The 24,057-nt window shown below is 40.6% G+C and overlaps 2 protein-coding genes across 5 annotated transcripts in view; one reads left to right on the forward strand and one right to left on the reverse strand.

The window, feature by feature from the left end:
- The window catches only part of MYPN (myopalladin), a 113,776-nt gene extending 95,096 nt beyond the window's left edge, over positions 1-18,680 (forward strand). For all 4 annotated transcript variants that reach the window (XM_070782191.1, XM_070782190.1, XM_070782189.1 and 1 more), the window contains 5 exons: positions 886-1,012; positions 2,193-2,400; positions 4,085-4,250; positions 7,062-7,195; positions 10,110-18,680. In XM_070782191.1, the coding sequence (XP_070638292.1) occupies positions 886-1,012; positions 2,193-2,400; positions 4,085-4,250; positions 7,062-7,195; positions 10,110-10,279 (805 nt within the window). In that variant the 3' untranslated portion in view covers positions 10,280-18,680. The remainder of the gene's footprint in view (positions 1-885; positions 1,013-2,192; positions 2,401-4,084; positions 4,251-7,061; positions 7,196-10,109) is intronic.
- A 2,548-nt stretch (positions 18,681-21,228) lies between these two features.
- On the reverse strand, positions 21,229-23,843 carry ATOH7 (atonal bHLH transcription factor 7). The gene has a single exon (XM_019953656.2). It carries the CDS (start codon positions 23,298-23,300, stop codon positions 22,842-22,844), a length of 459 nt encoding a protein of 152 aa, XP_019809215.2. The 5' UTR covers positions 23,301-23,843; the 3' UTR covers positions 21,229-22,841.
- Between the last annotated feature and the right edge of the window lie 214 nt (positions 23,844-24,057).

Raw genomic sequence — 24,057 nt, forward strand, 5'->3', positions numbered from 1 at the left:
ACTAAGTTACCTTTTCCTTAAAAAACAGAAACTGTTAATGAGTATATATATACTAATCAAAGATTTTTGTTGTTGTCATTATCTCCAACATAACAATTGTCTCCAACATAGCAACTAACTTTCCTCCTCTCTGACTTTATTAACGTTAAGAAGAGAGAGCCTGGCTTTCTCTTGAGTCGTATGGTGCCACAAAGTCTTAGCAAAGCATTTCATAGTTGCTGACATGGATGAATTAAATTAGACTTACCAAAGAAACAAAAATAGTCACCTACGTTTCAGATGCAGTATTTCACTACCGTTACAACTATACCTTCTTCTTCAGTTTTTTTTTTTTTTTTCCCTTCTTCAAGAACAGCTGTTACTGTTGGTCAGTCTTAATCAATTTAGGTTCATGATCATCTTTAATGGTCTGGCAGAATTTATAAGCCGGGTTACATTTTATTACTCAGAGACACAGGGACCGCAGCTGCCTTGCTCTGAGTAATAAAACAGGACTTCTCTTTTGGCTCTCATTTGAGGTTCAGATTGAATACTGATTTATTTGTTTATTTTGAAACTTTTGAACAACTGGCCAAACCCAAGGCAAGGGGAGCTGAGTCACTTAACCCAGAAACCCAGAATGACTTCACAGAGAAAAAAGCTAAAGCCTGCTTATTTAATTACAGATCTCACAAGATAATCCTACAGTGGTGAGATACTTAATACTTCTTTTTTCACATCAGCTCCACGCTATTACTTATTATTTCTTTATGGTTCAGCAACCCTTACCCCCACCCCCCAAAGAAATCTTTCTCCAAGCCCTATAGCCATGTCTAAATACCTATACGTTATATGTTTATGAATTGGTTTCTACTGTTTAATGCCTGAACGTGCTTGCTGTTTTAGAGGAAGGTCCCGAGTGCAAGAAAGAGACAAAGAGCCCCTACAGGAACGCTTCTTCCGACCACATTTCCTGCAGGCTCCTGGGGATATGGTGGCTCACGAGGGGCGCCTCTGCCGCCTGGACTGTAAGGTAGCCTCTAGCACCATCTTTGGCGCCAGACCTGTTCATATTTTGTATTTATTTGTTTGTATGCACCTATTTTTGTTTGTATTTGTTTTATAGTTGGTTTGGGGGGCTTTTTTTTTTTTTTGGTGAAAGGGGACTGAGGAACACAGAGAGAAAGAGACCACTTTTTTCCACTCGTAAGGTTCTTTTGGAGCATTTAATACCAGATGAAGGTATCGCATCAAGTTAACTCTATGTTTGTAAAAGACAACCAAAGAGGTGATGTAGTTCAGACATCTTCCGTATGGTACCTGTAAAGTCTTTATTACCATAAAGACATAAGGATGATTTTTACATCCTTGAAATGAACTGCTATGAGGTACAGCCTTTGAAAAAATTCTAGTCACTGGCTCCAAAGCAGTTTATGAAAACAGAAGCTGGTTTCTAATACTAGCTAACATCCATCACCTTTAACTAGTCTATAATATATTCTAACTTTTCCACTTGAAAATAGGTTCAGTTGAACAGCATGGATAGTTCTCAGTATGAACAGAAACTTAAGTTCTCCTTCTGCCCTGACGCTGCAGAATGCTATGGAGATTAAGATGCAAATTAGTAAAGGTTTAAGGTTAAATATTTATAGAATCCACTCCTCTAGGTGGATCTTGCCCTCAAATTAGTTACCTAAATAATATTTGGGATGGACTGTTAATTTCTTCCACCCTAAATCCTAAAAGAAACCCATCCTGGGTCCACTCCCTAAAGATTCTGATTTAATATAGTAAATGGGCATCAGGATTTTCAAATATTCCCATGTGATGATGACACACAGCCAGCTTTGAGAACACTGGTTTAATGTCTGCCCCTTTCTTGGCTACCTCTTGGTCGTTAGGTATGTAAGCAATATATTATCTCTGAAACTGACACTACAGGCCTATTTTATCTATTTAGCTTTTTAATTCTTATTCATTTTAATCTAGTATATAATCATTACCCGAACTGGGGTCCAAATACTATACAGTTTAAATTCACACGCCCATCCATCCAGATCCCTCTTGTCCTGATGACGTTATGGAGAGGTTTCTCACCACTGACATTCCCTCGCTATCTATGTGGTGCCAGATCAGGATGAAGAAGTCAGCCACCAAATAAATCTGCCTGTCATCAGTCTGTCATTTGCCTCAGCTGTCCTTTTGTTTATTAGGTGAGTGGCTTACCGCCCCCGGAGCTGACGTGGCTGCTCAATGGCCAGCCTGTCCTCCCCGACACCTCCCACAAGATGCTGGTCAGGGAGACCGGAGTCCACTCTCTGCTCATTGACCCGCTCACTCAACGCGACGCGGGGACCTACACCTGCATTGCTACCAACAAAACTGGGCAGAATTCCTTTAGCTTGGAGCTCACTGTAGTAGGTAAGGCTTGCTGCTGGAACCCCTAAACATGACTCCCTCCAAAGCTACTGCCCAAATATGCAGAGCCTCTGACGTAATTCCTTTGTCCTTTGCCACACCGAGCCTCATCTCAGTTTCCCCTTCTTTGTAGTAAGGGCCATGTTCCATACATTGCTCTTGAAAACATATCAGTAAGCCAAAAACAAAATGCGGTACCTTGTGTATATCATGCTTGCAATAAATGATAGTCATTGTAATAATTAATCAATCAATTAATTACTAATTATTTGACTATCACTCCAGGAGTTGGTGATGGACAGGGAGGCCTGGCGTGCTGCAATTCACGGGGTTGCAAAGAGTAGGACACGACTGAGTGACTGAACTGAACTGAACTGAAATTCAGGTCACTTGCCCTACAGTTCATCACTCCAGGGTCTCCCCCTACCCCAAGCTTCTATGCCTTTGCATTAATGGTCCCTTTACATGGAATGCCCTTCTTTGCCTAGCAACCTCCTACTCATTCTCTAAGACTTATTTCATATGCTACCACAAAGGCACAGCGGACCCACCAGGCACATCCTCCTCTATGTCCACAGCACTCAGGAAAGGAGACACTCTTACAGCACTCATGGCTTCTGTGTAACTATTTTCTCTTTGCCTCCCTGAAGAGACTATGAGCCTCTGAGGCCATAGAAGCTTGTTCTTCTGTGCATTTCTGATGTCTGACTCAGTGCCTGGAACATGGAAGGCATTCAATCAATAACTAAACAAATGAATCCTTACCTTACAAGATGATGTCAGCAAACACTAATGCCTACAGTCATCATCCCCTGGGAGGTGTCAGCCCCTTGGGGTGTTAGTCCAGCTAGAATTAGCTTTCAGAATGAATGAATTCTTCCATTGAACTTTCTCCTGCTACCTCCCTTGCATGGCCCCTGAAATAAATCAGGACGGCATCAGAATGTTAACCTTCTCTCTAGGCTAGTAGCTGTTTCCTCTGTACTATCTTCTTTTTTTCCACTCTCAATCCCCTCTCCCAACAGAGTAGGAAAAGCTCATTCTGCGAGGATACACTGGTTGCAGCTTTTACTTTTTTCCCACTGTTTTGCTAAAGTATGGCCTCTGGAACCCTGAGATAGGAGGTGTTTTTGTCTTAACTGATTCTGCTGGGGAAAATAAAAATGCCTCCTTATGAAACATAATTTTTTTTTTAAATAGTATACTTCTTTCAATTTTTATGGAGCAATAAAATTTCTCAAGGTAAAATATTGAGGGAAAATCAATATACCTTCTACAAAATAACCTCCTCTAAAAAAGAAAACAAAATATATTTAGTACATAAAATATATCATTTCTCAGCGTTTACTGCTGAGCAATAAAAGAAACTCCCTTAATTCCACACCTACCATTTGCATCCCACGTGTGTTACCCAAATCCTTGAGCGTTCTCTCTCAAAAGATAGGCAGAAAAAATAAAATTAAAAAAAATTTTTTTAAGATAAGCAGAGGCAATTTTCTTATTTCTTTTTAAAATCATTTTTGGAGCTTTTATCAAGGCAGTGATCTTCACTAAGAAGCTTGAAAAGTGTTCTAAAGAAGAGAAAAGGTGGGTGGGTGCTCCCTCAGATTCCAGAACTGTCCTGAATTTGAGGCATGGAGCCCAAGGCACTTACTATTCAAACTAGCATGGCTCTTCTCTCATTCAGCCAAAGAAGTAAAGAAGGCACCTGTAATCCTGGAGAAACTGCAGAACAGCGGTGTTCCAGAAGGCCACCCCGTGAGACTGGAGTGCCGGGTGATAGGCATGCCTCCGCCCGTGTTCTACTGGAAGAAAGACAACGAGACCATCCCTTTCACCAGAGAGAGGATCAGGTACAGCCTCCACACTTGGTCAAGTTCAGCAAAGCTCATCAGGCCGCCCAAATAAGTCTTCAGCCTTTTGAATCTGGCTCCTTCCACTTGCATAATGCATTTGCTTTATCCATGTAACTGTGCTTATCAAGAATTTATTCCTTTTTATTGCTGAGGGTTCGTCCATTGTACAATGTCCCACCATTTTAAAACCTTATTATTATTATTATTATTATTATTGCACTGCATGGCATGCAGGATCTTAGTTCTCTGACCAGGGATTAAACCCACACCCCCTGCAGTCAACATGCAGAGTTTTAATCACTGGACCACCAGGAAAGTCTCTAAAACCTTAATTTTTAAGCTTGAAAAGGTTTGAGGGATTTATAAAGATCTTGCATGTTTTGGTCATTTGTCTTTTTGTCATGTGTCATGTCATGAGTCATATTAGTACCCAGACAAAAACTTTTGACTGTAAAAAGTGAAAATAAAATAAGGCAAAAAAAAAAAAAAGGCAAAACAAAACATTATGGCAATACTCCTTTTCCATCTGTCACTACATGCCTATGCATGTTGAGAACTACAGATATAGAGAAAACAGAAGGAAAGGACATGCAGATTTCCTCCTGAACTGAACTAAGTCAAATGCTGCCATGCCTAGTTGGTTATATTAAGAAACACTCCCTCCACCCTAAGGACTACACAGAAAACTATTAGAACTAATGAATCATATATTTTAAATGTATAACCAACAAGGTCCTACTATATAGCACAAGAAACTCTGCTCAGTGTTACGTGGCAGCTTGGACAGGAGGCAAGTTTGGAGGGGCTGAGTCCCTTTGTTGTTCACCTGAAATTATCACAGTGTTGTCTGTTAACTGGCTCTGGTGGTGATTTAGTCACTAAGTCGTGTCTGACTCTTGCAACCCCACAGACTGTAGCCTGCCGGGCTCCTCTGTCCATGGGATTTTCCAGGCAAGAATACTGGAGTGGGTTGCCATTTTCTTCTCCAGGGGATCTTCCCAACTCAGGTATCAAGCCTGAGCCAACTGAGCCACCAGGGAAGCCCCAATACAAAATATAAACCTTAAAAAAAAAATCCTCCCCCTGCAAAAGAACTGATGAATGAATTCAGCAAAGCAGCAAGATACAAAACTAACACACAGAAATATGTTGCATTTCTTTACACTAACAAAGAAATATCAGAAAGTTTTTAAAAATCCCTTTTAAAATCACATCAAAATAAAATACTGAGGAATAAACCTGACCAAGGAAGTCAAGGACTTATATGCTCAGAACATTGATAAAGGAAGATGCTTCAAAGAAATAGAAAGATATCCCATGCTTTTGGATATCCTTGAGTGGTTCTGGCACAAAAACAGACAGACGTGGATCAATGGAACAGAATAGAGAACCCAGAAACCCACACACCTAGAGTAAATTAATCTTTGATCAAGGAGGCAAGAATATACAGTGCAGAAAAGACAGTCTCTTCAGCAAGTGTTGGGAAAGCTGGACAGCTGCATGTAAACCAATGAAGTTAGAACACTCCCTCACACCATACACAAAAATCAATTTAAAATGAATTAAAGACTTAAATATAAAACAGGACACCATAAAACTCCCATAAGAGAACATAGGCTAAGCATTCCCTGACATAAATCATAGCAATGTTTTCTTAGGTCAGTCTCCCAAGGCAACAAATAAAAGCAAATATAAACAAATAGGACCTAATCAAACTTATAAGCTTTTGCACAGCAAAGAAAGCTACCACAAAACGAAAAGACAATCCACAGAATGAGAGAAAATATTTGCAAACAACATAACCAATAAAGGCCTAATTTCCAAAATATGCAAGCAGCTCATACAGCTCAATATCAAAACAAACAAACAACTGAACCAAAACCCAGGCAGAAGACCTACATGAACATTTCTCCAAAAAACATATCCAAATAGCCATCAGTCACACGAAAAGATGTTCAACATTGCTAAGTATGAAAGAAATGCAGATCAAAACTACAATGAGGTACTTATACCTATCATCTCTCACCAGTCAGAATGGCCATCATCAAAAAGTCTACAAATAATAGGGACTTTCTAGTGGTCTAGTGGTTAAGACTTTGTGTTTCCACTGCACGGAGCACACATTTGATTCCAGGTCAGGGAAGTCCTGCATGCCACAAGGTACCCAGCCAAAAAGAGTCTACAAATTATAAATGCTAGAGAGGATGTGGAGAAAAGGGAACCCTCCTACACTGTTGGTGGCGATGTAAATTGGTGCAACCACCATGGAGGAACCACTAGGGAGAACAGCAGGGAGGTGCCTTTAAACATCAAAAGCAGAGTTACCATATGATCCAGCAATCCCACTCCTGGGCATATATCCAGAAAAGATGAAAACTCATTTGAAACACTGCAGCACTACCTACAAAAGCCAAGACGTGGCAGCAACCTAAGTGTCCATATATAGATATAGATACATACATACATCTACATACAGTGGGATATTACTCAGACATAAAAAGAATGAAATAATGCCATCTGTAGTAACATGGATGGGCCTAGAGATTACCATACTAGATGAAGTAAGTCAAACAAAGAAATGTTATATGATATTATTTACATGTGGAATCTAAAAAAAATTATATGTGAACTTATTTACAAAATAGAAAAAGATCCACAGACATAGGAAAAACTTATCGTTACTGAAGGGAAAGGGTAAGGGGAGGGATAAACTAGGATCTTAGGATTAACTACTATATATAAAAATGAGTTTCTGGGAACCCTGAACTCTCTCCAGATACAATGCAATATACTCTTTCTTTTCTCCAGCATGCACCAGGACACAACTGGGTATGTCTGCCTCCTCATTCAGCCAGCCAAGAAATCAGATGCTGGATGGTACACACTGTCAGCCAAGAACGAAGCGGGCATCGTGTCCTGCACTGCCAGGCTGGATATATACGGTAGGTATAAGGCATCGGTTGACCTATGTGATAGGCAGCTTAAAAATCTTTTTTTTTTCTTTTAGGATCAGTGTAATATGTTTTCATAAATGAATTAATTGGTTTTTATTTTAGTGCTTAAGATATGGATTTTTTTAAGTCATTTTATTCTACTCACCTCAGGGCTTTTGTACACTTTTCCATTTCACTATAAGGTTAACCTTCTTCCAGACGAAGTTTTTTTCCGTACTTCTAATACAGCTACTTCAGAGCATACATGGGCTTGTACTTATGATCACCCAGCATCTTCATGCCATCCCCTTGCTGCCATGGGTCACCCACAGGAAGCCCTCCCCATGCCTGTAATTCCCCAGTCATAACTCCACATGGCAGAATTTTCCAGACCCTATTCATTTGTTAATTCTTCCACAAATATTTATTAACTCTCATCTCACAACCAGATTAATAACAGAGAGCTGTCCTGAAAGTGATAATCGCTCAACAGGTCCAAGTCTTTGCAAGCCCGTGGACTATACAGCCCATGGAATTCTCCAGGCCAGAATACTGGAGTGGGTAGCCTTTCCCTTCTCCAGGGTATCTTCCCAATCCAGGGATGGAACCCAGGTCTCCCACATTGCAGGTAGATTCCTTACCAGCTGAGCCACAAGGGAAACTTTCACCCTTGCTAAGTCGCTTCAGTCGTGTCCGACTCTGTGCGACCCCAGAGACGGCAGCCCACCAGACTCCCCCGTCCCTGGGACTCTCCAGGCAAGAACACTGGAGTGGGTTGCCATTTCCTTCTCCAATGCGTGAAAGTGAAAAGTGAAAGGGAAGTCGCTCAGTCATGTCCGACTCTTAGCGACCCCATGGACTGCAGCCTTCCAGGCTCCTCCATCCATGGGATTTTCCAGGCAAGAGTACTGGAGTGGGATGCCATTGCCTTCTCCGACTTTCACCCTTAGATAGTCCCAAACCCATGAGATTACTGTAATTGTTGTTACCCTCCTTTAAATGCCAAAGAAACACAGAGACTCAGAGAGGTTAAGTGACCACAGCTGGAAAGTAAATTCAGATTTTTTACATCATTCCTTCGAGTCATGTTTCTAAATATTTAACAAATTAATATTTACTAATGTATTTGTGTACTCTACTATTCTCCTCTATAATTTTGACATTAACTGGCATTTTTAAGAAATATTTCTTAATCCAAAAGAGTAATCCTTTTTTTCTTTAAAAAAAACTAATTGGTTGGGTTAATATTCCTTACTGATTTAACATGATGAACCAGAATAACAAAGAAGAAAAAGTAACTATGCATAGATCCTGAGGCCCCTGCTACTTATAGGTACACACCAGATGCATTCCCCTTTTTTTGACAGCACATAGGAGTCCTGGCCTGCCATTTTCACTCAATCTAATATTTAGAGGAAATACATAGCTTTCTGGTTATTCTCTCTAATCTGTCGACTTGAAATTCAACTGTGAAGGAAGTTGACTCTAATGTACTTTCCCCTGGAAGGGTCTGGACAAAGAGAAGCCACTGATATGTTTCTTAATCTAAGCTAATGCCTTAACCATTTTACCTACTTCACCATGTCGGAAGGAAACAAGTCTCCAACCAAGAAACTGCTACCAATAAGCCCTGAAACCGATGACACTTGTCCAGATCCTGCTCTTCCGTGACGGAGCCCCCACTTCAGTTCATCCCGGCTCACATCTCCCAGACTCTGGTCCTGATTCCACAGATCTGGGAGTGGGCGAAGGGATAGAAGACTAAGGCTGAGATCAATCCACTTCGCCCCCCACAACCACTTCCTACCTGCCCGAGGAACCGGGACAGTAGGCATCCCTCCTCGCCCGCAAAGGAGGGCTTCTAAGAGTAGCTCCTATCAGGTTAAGATGCCGAGAGAGCTGAGGAAAAGCTAAGAGGCAGAGGGGCCGCGGCGAGGGACTTGACTAGTTCACAGTTGCTTCACTTACCTGCTCTCTTGTGGAATCGCTATTAAGTTTTGTCCTGTTTTGTAGCTTTCCAAATTTGATTTTAATCAGTTCACTTAGAGGCATTTAGACCCTGAAAAACTAATTGGAAATAATGAAATCAACAAAGAGCCCATTTATAACTGGGAATGCTACACGCATCCATGATTCCCCAGGACCCAGAGCATCAATGTTTCCCACCTGGTGCTCCTTGTTCGCCACCACCAGGTTCTTGGAAACCTGATGAGAGGGCTGCTTGGTAATTTCTCAGTCAGAGGCAACGCCCAGGACTAAGCAACCAGGATCCCCCTTGGACAGTGTTTAGTGAACATGGAAATTCTAACACGTTCTCTTTTGTCCCCCAACCCTGGTTGATTGCATATGTTACTCTTCGGTCTTCTGGCTATAACTAACTAGAACATGATTAGGGCAGTAGGTAGGTAAGTAAGGGTGATTAGGATTAGCAGTAAGTACTCGTCAGAGGTCTGGATTCATCTTTTGTCTTCCATTTCCACAGATATCTCATCTCCTCCTTCTGAGGAGCCCTCCCTTGAGAGCCTACAACTCTCTCTACACCCACACCCGACCCCAGCCCCTCTAGACTCCATGCTAGGTCAGTGATGTTAGGTCAGGAGATAATTTTGAGATATCACACTCATCACCCACTCTTCCTTCTTATAGTCCCAGATTTTGCTGGATTAGAATCATGGGGGTTGGTATTACAAAATCAAAAGATCACGAGCCCAATTTCCCTATTCCTAGCAGGACAGGAGAGATTTTATTGATTTTATTTTCCTTTTTTTACAAATGAGGCATTTCAGACCCCGCTATTCATATATTTCAATGATTTACCGAGATCCCACACAAAGTGCTGGCATGAGGACAGAGCGCACCCCTGCTGTGTACCTGCTAGACTGTATTCTTTTGATTGTAACACATGATTTGGTCCATTTTCCAGCTCAGTGGCATCACCAGATCCCACCACCCATGACCGTCCGGCCCAGTGGCAGTCGCTATGGATCCCTCACCAGTAAAGGACTTGACATTTTCTCTGCTTTCTCCTCCATGGAAAGCACGATGGTGTATTCCTGCTCTTCTCGGAGTGTAGTGGAGAGTGATGAACTTTAAGAATGTCTGGGTGCCTGCTGTGTAAGGGGGCAGACTGTGGAGGGGGAAGGAGGACAAACCAGATAAGGTGGTTTCCAATCAACTGGATTTGAGTAAGTTTCCATGCTGCCGGACCTGTGGCAAGGAGAGCTTTGAGTAAGTCAGCTGGGGACTCCTGCATCTCTCCTGGCAGAGATGGAGGGCTATACCTTTTAAGATTCCAACAAAATGAGAAGATAATATGGATGAACCAAAGATATAACGCAGATGCTGTCCACTGCTTTGGGAAAAAGTTAGCATGCTCCTCTGCCCTCTGCTGTGTTAGGGGTGTTCAGGCCCTCCTAAGAGCAATGAGGGGCCAGATGCTTGGGCTGAAAGGAGTTAGATAGTAGTGACCTTAGGTATCCTAACTCACCAAACAATGCAAAGGGAAAAGGCAAGGGGGTCGGGGGGAGGTGGTGTCCATCACCTTTCACTGATTGCATTCATAGCAGAAGTTTTGGATTCATTAAATCAGCTTCTACTTAGCACTAGGAGACTGTGCTATACAACTCACATACCTAGAGAAGCACTTTTGATGTGCTTATCCTGGGTATATTGAGCCACATGATAAAGTGCCAAAATGTGCCTGAGATACCAAAAAAAAAAAAATATCACTGAATGCTCAATATTGCACAGTGCACTTATTCTATAGCCAAAATAGGGACCCACCAGCCTGCCTGCACCATTTTCTTTTGAATATGATGGTGAGTGGTTTTTCTCTCTGAATATATACATAGATTCTATAACTAAAGTGTTGTTAATAAACCAACCAGAAGGAAATCTTCTGCGGGGTCACTTTTAAAACTACTAGCTTCAGTTGCCACTTGCAAAACTATACAGGCATCATCATCATCTGCCCATAGAATAATGACTCTCCTGTTTCTCCCCTCGTCCCCCAAAGTCTGCACATCTATGAAGCAATGAGAAAGGAAAAAATGCAAACAAGGAGAGGAGGTGATGAGAGAATGGTTTTTGTTGTTTCATTTCCCCGAGCAAAGCAGTGGTTGTGGAAGGAGAGGTCTTTAATAGTTGTGAACTGCTTTGAAATCATTAGTCAAATTGCATTTTCTATTCAGAAAATACTATGCTAACTGAAGAAGTGGGAGGGAAAAGGAATGTGCCTCTTTATTCTAACTCACCAATTCAGAATTTGCCTCTCCACTTAAGGAATATTTAGACTTACATTCACTGTGATAGCCCAGTGCCTAGAAGATTGCTTAGCACAAAATAGATCTTTGATAAATATTCATTGAATGAATGAATTTTACATTAGAGAAATCTACAATGCATGAACCAGTCAAAACATTGCCCTAGGGATGGTCGTCATGGCACAGTCTGCTCCAGATTCACTAGGGAAATGAATTGGAGTATCTGTTACCAACTCCCTGTGCCCAAGTCTTTGGTGTTCTCTGAGCCAGACACCCTCAGCTGGCATCTTACTCAAGTGAACAAATAGTAATTGCTTAGAAAGGCTTGAAATTTCCTTCACTTTAAGGCAAAGATTTCCAGTATAAAAATAAATTCATTCACTCAAAAAATATTTTGTGTGTCTACTCTGTATAAAATGCTATGCTAGAGATTGTGGGCCATACACAAATATGATAAGACACAGTACCTGCCTGCAGAAAGCTTAGAATCTAGCGGGAAAGGTAAGATAAAAGGCATGTCAAGTTCTGCTCTTTGAAGCAAAAATCCTTTTGTCAAACGGAATTTTCTAGTGCTCTTCATCCTACATTTTTCATGACTCTAAAAATCATCTAATTATTTTCAATCTTAATTTCTAAATAAATACCATAGGTTAATTCTTAAGAAATAAAGATTTCAGCCAGTTATTTAGCAGAATTATTAGATTTTTCTTCCTTTCTTATGTATGTGGGAACAATAGTAAAGGAATAGGCAACTGTAATGATATAGAATGCATTTCATACAGAATGCATCTTAGAATACATTGTTTCCATATTGGCTTCTATTATCAAATTTCTTTATGACCAAAGAGAACTTTATAAGTTCAGGATTGCTTCTCCACAATTGGACACCCAACCTCCTCATCACGTCTATTAATGTAAACTCTAGACAGTTCTCCCATAAGAGGATATATTCTTCATTTCTGGGTATATGTCTTAGCTTTCTGAGGATTTTAGGATAAATATTCTATTTAACCACTAGATGGCACTGTTGAGCCTAAACTATAGCAAGCTTTAAAATTCCTCGAATTTTAACTTTTGGATTATGTTACAGCAAAGTTTCTCAACCTCGACACTGTTGACACTTGGGGCCAGATAATTAGTTGTTGTTGGGGAATCCTCTGCTCACTGTAGGATGTTTAGCAGCATCCGTGGCCTCTACCCACTGGATGTCAGTAGTAGAGCAGCCACTCCCCAAGTTGTGGCCACCGAAAATGTCCTCAGATATTGCCTTGTTATCTAGGAGGCAGGATCCCCTTTGTTAAGAACTACTGTGTTGAACAAATCCAAATTCTACTGGAATTCAGTTACAATAAGGAATACTTACATAAGAAATTTCAGTTCTGCTGAGTAAGTTTGGACTCAACATATCCAAAATCAGATTCATGGTCTTCCCTTTTATAAACCATTCATCATCCTAGTTTAATTATTTCTATTAGTGGCACCATCACAGTCCTAGTAATCCAAATGGAGTATTTAAGTCATTTTTTGTTTCTTCTATCTGATCAATTGACAAATCATATTAACTCTTATTTCTTTTATATTCAGGCCTTCCTTTCATCCCCCTTGTGGTTCCCAGCTCAGACTTTCATTACTTTCTTAATTTCCCTCAATACTTCTGACTTTAACCATAATAAGAGACTTCTAACTGGTCTTCCTGCCTCTAGTCCTGCTTTTTGTCCCCACTCAAGTCTAGCCCTGATCTCAGCATCAGACCATTCTTCCTAAAGTACTGTTTTATCTGGGCTTCCCAGGTGGCTCAGCGGTAAAGAATCTAACAGCCAATGCAGGAGACACAGGTTCGATCCCTGAGTCAGGAAGATCCCCTGGAGAAGGAAATGGCAACCCCTGCCAGTATTCTTGCCTGGGAAATCCCATGGACAAAGGAGTCTGGTAGGCCGCATCCCATGGGGTCACAAGAGTTGGACACAACTTAGCATGCACTGCTTAATTCATAACATTCCTCTAATTTTTGGACCCCAAGAGATTCCCTGGAGCCAACCCAGGCCAGCTCTTCTGCCCATGCTATTCAAGCCTTGCTCCAATATGATCCCAAAGCTTTTCATCCATTACTCAGAAAACACACCCAGTGCACCAGTAAAATTAACACAGGCCCCTGCTTTCCACCCATATGGCTCTTTTCTGCCTCCACCTGGAACGCTTTCTCCCCAATCCCGATGAAAATCTTACCTATTGCTTAAAGGCCATCTCAAAGGCTACTTTACTGCCTCTATGAAATATTTTCCTGGTGTCCCCCCAACCACCCCAGTAAAATACAGTTGACTTTATTTGAAATCTTATAGCAAATTTCTTGAGTCTGGAAAAAGAGATTAGTTTGTATAGAACTTTGTATAAAACATAGCTTCTATATACCTGCCTGTCAGTCTTGCCTGCACTAGATTTTAGCTACTTGTTGGTATGGACTGTGTCAAAAGTTTGCCATGGCAAAATGTTGTCTTATACAGAGTAGGCACTTAATAAATATTTATTGATCTAAATTGAACTTTAAATTTCTATGCAAGTCAGTATGTTTCTATATAAAATGAAGTCAGTCTACAGCAGTGGTTCTTAACTTTGACTGCATATTAGAATCTCCTGGGGAGCTTTTAAAAATCCCAAAATGTCCTTCCCTGGAGATCCAGTGGCTAAGACTCCGAGCTCCCAATGCAAGCAGCAGGGGTTTGATCCCTGGTCAGGGAACTAGATCCCACAAGCCTCAACTAATACCCAGTGCAGTCAAATAAATAAATATTTGAAAAAATAAATCCCAATATCCAAGCCACAACCCCAATCAGTAAGTCATAACTTCTGGGGTTCTGGCATAGGAATCAGTATGTTTAAAGCTTCCCAGGTGATTCCAGTGAGCAAGTGAGATTGAGAAGAGTCATTTTATTATCATGGCTTGATCACAGAACTTACCCTAGAAGGTCGGAAGGGATGCAGATAGCATAGGCTATGGTGTTGGTGTCAGTGAAGAATGCACTTCCTCCCTTTTGCACGTGCAGTGCCTGCCTGGAAAGCAGAAATAAACATGCACTTTGGCCTCATTAGACCCTACTGTCTTGCACTACACTCGTTGGACATGTAGCATTCATGAAGCCCTAAATCTGCAAAAATGGACCAGGGAAAGAGGGAAAGTTGGGACAATTCTTCTGGCCCTTTCTTCAAAAAGCTATGCCGATCCCATAAGCTCCCTTCTAACCAAACAAGTGAAGGACTTTTCCTAACTTGGTGAGTCATGGAAATGGGGATGAGAAGGATAATGGAGAAAGAAAACACACCATTAAACCTGAACTGCCAAGCAACTAACAAAAAAAGACGACTTCCTCCTCCATTTTTGTGTTCATGATACGTCCAAGCTACACTGTCTATGGTCCCTTCTACATCTATCCCCCATTCTGTGTTTTTCTCCAAGACGCCCTGTGTCCCCTGTTCTGTAATACCCTAGGCTGTAACCCACCCCTCCTTTCCCCTTTCCCAGCATGCTTCGTGCTCCGCAATGACCTAATTGCTGCCCCCATGTATCTTGGCTTGGTGTTCAAAAGAAACCAGTCCAAACTGAACAAATCTTGAATGCCTGAGGGCCTTTTAAATTCATGGCGGTGCTGCACCTTTAAAAGCAGTTGCTTTCTTACTCCCATCAACTTCTGATATTAATAGAAATGCAGGCAAAAGGGAAAAAATCAGGTTGGGAGGGGAGGTCTTAAAAACTGAATCCGACACCCAAATTATCCTGGTTGATCAGACTCCTCCTGTCCTCTTCCTCCCCACAAAACTCCCAAAAAACCTTTGAAACTGAGATCCTGGCCTGAGTCTGTGAGTATGTGGGCTATGTATAATTTGGTGGTAAACTCAAAGGCAAATTTACTCATAATGACCTTTATTCAAGGTCTCTTCCCAGGTAACCTGGACTCAAAGCATTTCCAATGATGGTCGAGTTGAAAATCAGTGTGCCTCACCAGGAAGATGAACAGTTACTTAGATTGCAATAGAGCTTGTCGAAGTCCTTTTCACCACTAATTGCCTTGCCTTGTTTTAAGTGGATCAATATTTCAGAAAGTTAATTACTGAAGCATTGCTGGAAGAATGCCTAGCATCTTCTAAACTTTGACAATGCAGTGGTCATCAGTATGCTAAAAAAAAAAAAGTTGCTACTACCATGTTTTTTAAAAATCTCTGCGATGCAAAAAAAATGCATATTTGTTAAAAATATGTTTGCCTCTTTTTTCTGTCTAATTATATTAGTTAGCATACTTGGTGTTGTAAAACCATAAACATGATGTTTTTTTGTTAATATGTAAATAATGGCCACTTCAAACACAATAGCCTTGAAATTGCAAGAAATAGAGAAAGAACTCACTTTTCAATCCTCTGAGAATTGTGCCATAAATGCTGAGAGTAAGCATAAAGAAAATGGCTGTACTGTAGAGGCATATTCGCTAATTTGCTAGAAGATTTAACATACAAGTGAGTAGAAAATGTTCCCCTACTAATAAAAATTAAAATATTTCAACATTATTTGACAATATGTATTTGAAGGTTGAAATACATAAACATTTTTCTTTAAAATGCAGAAAACAGTGCTAGTTTCCAGGTTTATCAATTGTTTTTTAATGATTAAGCTGATTTTTTAATATACAAATATTCAATACTTAAAAGTGATTTTTAAAAGTTATTCAATTGTATAAATTATTCAAATTCTTTGTGACCCCATGGACTGTAGCCTATCAGGATCCTCTGTCCATGGGATTTTCCAGGCAAGAGTGCTGGAGTGGATTGCCATTTCCTTCTCCAGGGGATCTTCTCAACCCAGGAATTGAACACCAGTCTCCCACATTGCAGGCAGACGCTTTACTGTCTGAGCCACCAGGGAAGTCATAAATTATTCAAATTGAAAAAATTACCACATATGCTATAACCTGGTCAGATATCCGTAGAGGAACAGAAAGGTAACTGGGTTTTAATCTTCCTAAAACATCCAGCAAACCCAATAAATCTCTCATAGAATGTTTTTTACTTTCTAAGATAAAAATTAATTCTACCTCCTAACTGAAAATAGAGACACATTAAAATGAGACTTAAAGATGTGAAAGATGGGGTGGGGCGGGGGGTTGACCAGTTTCAACTGGAAATTAATGGAGTTATAAGTATAGTTTTCTTACAATAAGAAGTACTTTAGTACCCACTAAGAAACATGAATGATTTTCACATAGTATTGTAAGAAAGAATTGTTTGATGTTCCAAAATTCCAAAGAACTTGATATTTCTACACAGATTCATTGAGTTACCTGCAAACTGGAGGCTGATTCTTGTAATTTCTCCACCATTAGTGGTGCAAGAATCCAGTGAAATATGTTCTAGTACTGCCCATAGCAGTCACTACCAAAAGATTACTAAATGTATGTACACACAGTATAAACGATTTTACTGTGTATTTTAAGGAGAGTTAAAGTCCCGAAATAATTCCAATGAAATAATTTGAGTGCAACTGTGTTTTTTTTTAATGCACACTGGTAAATTAACTTTTACTTAGTATTGTTTTTAGAGATACTGTATCTTTTCTGATTAAATTTCACTTATTTTTTCCAAGCTTTAGCATTTTTCATGACCTACTCTCCTCTCTCATTACCTTCTTGTCAAGATAAAAATCTAAAATATTTAATAGCATCCAGAGAGCTCCTTATTTCTAGGAATTCTCAGGGGGAATTCCAAGGGCTTTTTAAGCATTCAGGTAAATTTCAGACATGTTTTCTAACTTTTCTATAACTCTGGATTTTGTTTCTTTATTTGTAAAATAAAACATTTGAGGCTTTCCCAGGATGAAGGGTAGGATAAATAAATAAATATTTATGAAGAGTTTACTGCACAGACCCTTTTAAAAAGTGATAGCAGGGGTTTCTTCATTCCAAATAAAATGGTAAGAATATTTTTCTCCAAAGTAAGTAGTTGATTTGTTTTAAAAGTTCACATTTCTTCCCTATCCCACCATGTCGTTTCCTTAGAAGGGTACTACATACACTATGGGGGAATTTCCTCTTCCAAGATTCTATGCAGTTGAAAAAAAATCTGGAGAAAAATCAAATAAATTCAAGAAATATCCTAGCTGCTTTCTATAGGCAGATTCAAGGGAAATTAATTTCAACACAACCTAAGGAACTCTGACTCCTGCATCTATGACTGAAGCTAGTGGAAATAATGGCTCCGCAGTGCACGGAGAAATAGCAAGACAGTTCCTGTATTCCTTTCTGGTTCAAGTAGTTCAGGAAAACTCTGTTATACTGTTCTAGGCTCTAATGAAGAAACGTTCCATACTGGCACGTCATTGGCCTTATGTTAAATGAATCAACCTGAGGATAACAGATAGATAAGGACCCTCAAAAATGAGCATAACCTTTGGTCTCTGTTTTCAAATTCTTAGCTCCATCAAGCCCCAAACAACCCTCATGATTCATTGTAACCATGAGGACTGACAAAGGATGTACTCTATGGGAGTGTGCGCGTGCACAAATACTCACACACACACACACACACACACACACACAGCTAACAATTCAATCATGGTCAAGTGACACACATCTTATCTTTTCCTTTCTCTTCCTGTATGATGACTTCTTTTAACCTAAAAATACACCAGGCCCCAGAAGGCTCACAAACATGCTATGCTTCCATCTCAGGAAGCTTGAGTCAACTTAATTTCTAAAGTACTTTTTTGGTTATTGAAATCCTAATGGAAAAACTATTATAGTAAACATTTTGAAACGTGTGAACTATATAAACTGTATATTTTGCCTCTCTTACTAGAAAGCAATGAATGGATCTTGGCTTTTATTCCTTTCCTCTGCATCATGCATGTTGGGTATTCTTTGGAACTGAAAACCAGTGTTCACTTAAGCCAAAATGTTTGTGAGCATTCACTGTCTTTGTCCAGAAGTATACGGTACTCTATCTGGGTAGGCCACATCATCTCCATGCCACCCATTGCTGTTTTCTAGTTGTGCTTTCTTGAAGATTTGAGGGGATTGTGTTTTGCTTGGAAACTTTGCAATTAGAAAACAAAGAAAAATTAAAAACCAGTATTTCATTCAACCTGGATGGTACCAGTATTTAATTCAAACTGGATGTTTTAAAAACCAATTTAGAGAATGTGATGGACTGTTTCTTTATTCATTAAATAAAATTTTATTTATTCTCAGTTAGTTACTGGGTTTGTTTTGGGTTGTGCTTTGGTTCCAGTCTTCGTATGTGAGATGGGTAAGTTCTTCCTCTTAGTAATTTTTTTTCAGCTTGAGTATTTTGGGGGACTCACTGCCAGTTTGAAATAGCAATCCAAAAGTCCTGTGTTCATTCAATAAAACACTCATTAAGCCTGCACCATCTAGTATATTCATGACCAGAGAAGGGAATGGGTATACATGTGAAAAGGTTGGTCATGTAATTATGTGCTTTGAAATTTCTTTTACCCACAGGTAGCAAAAAGGGATATCTTTAGTGAAACCTAACCAGAGAGCAGAGCCAAAATGAGTCCAAAACAACACTTTGCTTTTACTATAAGACCAAAATTAAGTGAGCTGAGCTTTAACTGTTGAATCCTGCAGCCACAACCCAAATACATCCCATCTGGCTCATATCCAGCGGAAATTTTAGACCTTCATTAATATAAAGGTCACCTCATTAGGAAATTGGCTGTAGCTAGATGTTAAGAAAGCCTAATCCTTCTTAAGATCTATAAATACAAAGAATGCTACATCAATATAATCAGTTTTGAGTAATGAGTTTAATGGTGTCATAATACATATTGTTTAATTAAGCAATTCTCAACCCCATTAGCCAGTTAGACTCACTGGGAGAATACTGAAAAAAAATATCTAGGCCTCACCTCAGAACATTTAACTCAGTTCTTGAACTGGGGGCCTGAGAATTGGTATATTTTTCAAGATTCCCCACGTGATTCTACTGAGCAGGCTGGGCTGAGAACCACTAGCTTGGATGGCCCTCCCCATCTTGATAGCCCTGTTCATTTGTATATGGTTCTTCAAGACTTCTGACCCTGGTGTCTGGCCTCAACTTGTAGCTAGCTCCTAGGGAAAGCCCACATAAAATAACTAAAGGAATTCAAACGATGCCTGGGAGTGGGTCTTCTTTTATTATTTAATGTCTCTCTTAGGAGCTCTTATGGCACATACCATTGATACTTCATATCATTGAAGCATTCAGCTAAACCCTGTTTAGGGCTACTTACTGATTAGTACATGTATGTTCTTGACTGCCTACTCAAGGACAAAGATGATGCTCGGTAAGCCAGGGTATAAATAGAGGCTTGATAATGTATGGTGATTTATTGAGGAAAGGGGTCATGGATTAAAGAATATTTTTAAATTTCAATATGTTCTGTTATCAAACTACAAAGAACATAGATTTTCAAAGGTGAGACAATATAGTATATTGCAGCAACTAGGACATCCCTGGTGGCTCAGTGGTAAAGAATCCGCCTGTCAGTTCTGCTGCTGCTGCTGCTAAGTCACTTCAGTCGTGTCCGACTCTGTGCGACCCCATGGCAGCCCACCAGGCTCCTCCGTCCATGGGGTTTTCCAGGCAAGAGTACTGGAGTGGGGTGCCATCGCCTTCTCTGGCCTGTCAGTTCAGGAGACATAGATTCAGTCCCTGGGTTGAGAAGATCCCCTGGAAGAGGAAATGGCAACCCACTCCAGAATTCTTGCCTGGGAAATTCCATGGACAGAGGAGCCTGGTGGGCTACAGCCCATGAGATCACAAAAAAGTCAGACACAACTTAGCGACTAAACAACAAAAGCAACTTTTAGGTTGCTTGGTAATTTAAATTCTATTATGTATAATAATATATGAACTTTAAGTTCAAAAATATTTTAATTTGTTTTATTCAAGCTCCTAATCCATAAGCCACAACAGCTTCCTCAACATACAGTTTGAAGAGTTTTACCAAAGATTGCATTTGATCACTGAGACCCATTTACTCTTCCTTCAACTGTCTTTTCAGGAAAAAAAAAAAAAAGTACATCAAGTACTAGGAAATCTTAGGAATTTGCTAAGATCTAAGTTGCTTCCAGAGATTTCCAACAGAAATGAGCCACTAAAGCATAATAGTTAACAGATTCCTACTCTTTTCGGGGAATGGGGATGGGGAAAAGAGGCATAGGATTAAAATCACATTTTAATTAAATCATTTGATTTCATTTCCTGTTAACAACCAAAAAAGAAATACTTATTGCATGTTTATCTCTGTGCTAGAAGCCACGGAGATAAAATGAAAAGTACAGTTCTCTTTTGCAAGGTATTTATAGTCCAGAGAGAGGAACGTGCACCCTACTTAACAAAAGGACTAACAATCTTAATACATCTGTGAGACTTTCTCTGATTAACCTATTTTATTTTAGCGCTGATTTTATTCATTCTACAAACTCCACAAACTCCCTGGGGCTCCTAATGAAGCAATGTAAGTCTAAATAAGTAGACTACTGTGCTCAAATAGGATGGGAGATGCTCTGAATCTTGCCAGAGCCCAAGTACTCACTGCAGAGCGGAGTATGACCAGAAAGAGGTCTGAACATAATCCCTTCTAGATCTGTTGTCTTCTGGGACTACTGTGTCTTCTAAGAGCTGTTGAAGTCAAGAGGTTAAACATTTTATTCTCTAATTTGCACTGAGGAAGCAAAATCCTGAGCACACCTTAGTTTCTTATTTACAGGTATCAGAAGGTAGGGGAAAAACTTCTCTGGTGTCCAGTGGCTTAGACTCTCAGCTTCCACTGCAGGGGACACAGGGTCCATCCCTGTTCAGGGGATTAAAGTCCCACAAGGAAGCACACAGCCAAAAAAAAATTAGATAAGAAGGAAAGGGAAATGCAGCATTAGACTGTCAGAATTTCTAGCAATACACTTGTGATTTTGTCAATTTTAGATGATGGCCTGGGAAAGATACTGCCACTCATTATAAACCAAAAGGAATCTGATAATCAGGGATAACTAACAAAATTTTAAAGAAGACTCTATAAAAATTGCAAATGGTGGCTATGCCTGATATTAGGTGTTGGAATCCATAATATTATAAAAAGGGTTTGGGAAATGTCATTGTTTTGTTAACTTGCGACAAGTTCCAAAGGCACAGATGGCTTAAGAGTCTTGCTTTTTCCAATTATTAGTAAGACAGTCACCGAAAAACATGCGATCTGTTGACCAAGTCATTCTTTACATTAAAGGCTTGGCTTATTCATCCAATGCTTAAGCAAACTTATAAAAGTAATTCAAACCAATACCACTGCTTTTTATTATATTACTGTATTATTATTACTGCTTTTTTGATTAGCCTTGGTGGTAGTGAAGCCCTTATTGCCCAACTGGTACTGATTAAAAGCAAATCACTTCCAAAAGCCAAATATACATATATTCAATACATATATGAGCAAATATATATATTTGAGTACTTGTAAGGAATTAGTAGTTAGCAACTGGCTTAATAAGGAAAATAAAAGATTAAGGAACTGTGTATCTAGCTGTTTAAAAGTTGAATATTATTTCAATTAATTCAATCGTTTTAAAAACCATGAAAAATATATTTCCAAGTTGATAGAGAAAACTTTCAAATTAATTACTTGCACACTCATCAGCTTGTCTTTTTTTTGATGATTACAAATCAGCACTTTGCCAATTGCTGGGGTTAGATTTAAATACATCTTTACTCAGATAAGCACTCAATGTCACCACCCCCCAAACAAATAGGCCTTTAGCACCATCAGAAAACTAGCAGGGCACCTCGCATGAAAAGCAAACCCAAGTTTTTAATTCTATTTTACAAAATGTATATTACAATAATGTATACACAATTTTTAAAAATACAGAGCACTCACACCCATGTATTCTACCAAAGAAAAAAAGAAAGTCTACTTCATGCATGCACACACAGTACACTAAGCATAAACGCATTTACAAGACAGGAAGGCAGCTCTGTATTAAGCATACACAGGTAAGAGATACTGTAACTTCATCCTAACAGGACAGACTTACTAAGGTTAAGGAAGTGAGGACTAAACCTAAAGTATAACCCAATTCTATTTTTTCTTACATTGTTTTCCCTCAAAGTCGCCCAGAAAGGGGGGAATCAATCAAAACTATTTCAAGATGCATTAATGAAATCTACAACATAATAAGGAGGAAAAAAGTAAAGCAATAAAAGCATTGCGTCCCTAGGACTAGAGATGCGAAAAGTAACCTGGAAATTTCCTAATTTTATTCTAAGAATGTGTCCATCCTATGCCGCCGAGTGGGGAAGGCTACGGCTCCACAGCGCAGATCACTGGGCGTCTCATTCCGACCGGGCCGCGCGACCTAACTGGCCATCTGGAAGGGCTCAGGCTGGAAGCCGAAGAGCCTTTGGCCGTAGGGCTCGGTCTCTGCCGGCAGCTTCGCGCCCGCAAACGGAAGGTAGTGGTCTCGGCCGAAGTGCTCACAGTGGAGATTGACCCAGTCCCGCTCCGAGCCGAATCGTTCAGCCTCGGCCAGGATGCGGGTCAGAGCCATGATGTAGCTTAGCGCCATCTGCAGGGTCTCGTACTTGGACAACTTTTTATCCTGGCCCCACTGGGGCACCACCCTGCGCAAGCGGTCGAAGGCCGTGTTGAGCCCCTGCATGCGGCGGCGCTCGCGCGCGTTTGCCGCTAGGCGCCTGCGCGCCGCGCTCTCCAGTCGCCCGGCCCCGGCGCACGTGCCCGCGCACTCGGCTCCACCCGCGCAAGGGGGCGCGGCACGCGCTCCCGCCGCCGTGTTGCAGGGCTTGCAGGACTTCATTCCCCGCCGGCAGGAGGGAGGCGCCGAGCTCTCGGGTCCTTTCAAGAGTTGTGCGTGGCTGCTGTATGAACCCGCTCTGCAATTTGGCTCTTCCTAGCAAATAAGTCATACACAAAGCAACTACGTGGAATGGAAGTTTGCAGTGGGGAGTGCGGGGTTCCGCCTTGTGTCCTATTGGATAACCAGATAGATGTCTCTTCACTTGCCAAAATTTAGAGGAAATTGAGAGGTAAAAGAGAAAGTCATTTTCCCAGTGTTAAGTTGCAAAAGAGAAGGGAACTTTCCTGCAGCAGAATTGGTGTGGCTGGTTCGAGAAAGGTCTCTGGGAAAACCGGAGACTTCTGGAAGACAAAATCTTTTCCGAAGCTCAGATAGGAAAGGAGCGCTTCTTCCGCAGTAGCTGTGGGAGAGTGCTGGATCAATCTTTGAAGGAGGAGAATTTATAGCAGAAGGCTGAAGGAGGGAACAGGTGGTGGCAGGTGGGCGGGCGTCCCTCGGCTTCCATCTCAGCACCTTCCTACCCTGGGAACCGCAGGGGGGAAGGGGGACGACGCACAGCAAAATCCTGACATCACCGGCTTCGTCTGTTGGAAGTTTCTCCAAAGCTATGTCCAGCATTAACTAACACACCATCTGGAGTGGCCGGTCTGTGCCCAAAAGAATAACAGGGTGGGGGTGGGGGAGAATTTGGTTCATCTTTTTCCATATCAGTGTGCAGCTTACAGATCAAAAATTGAACCATAGTTTTTAAATGATT

This window comes from Bos indicus, chromosome 28 (genome assembly GCF_029378745.1).
Source record: "Bos indicus isolate NIAB-ARS_2022 breed Sahiwal x Tharparkar chromosome 28, NIAB-ARS_B.indTharparkar_mat_pri_1.0, whole genome shotgun sequence".
NCBI classification, from domain to species: domain Eukaryota; kingdom Metazoa; phylum Chordata; class Mammalia; order Artiodactyla; family Bovidae; genus Bos; species Bos indicus.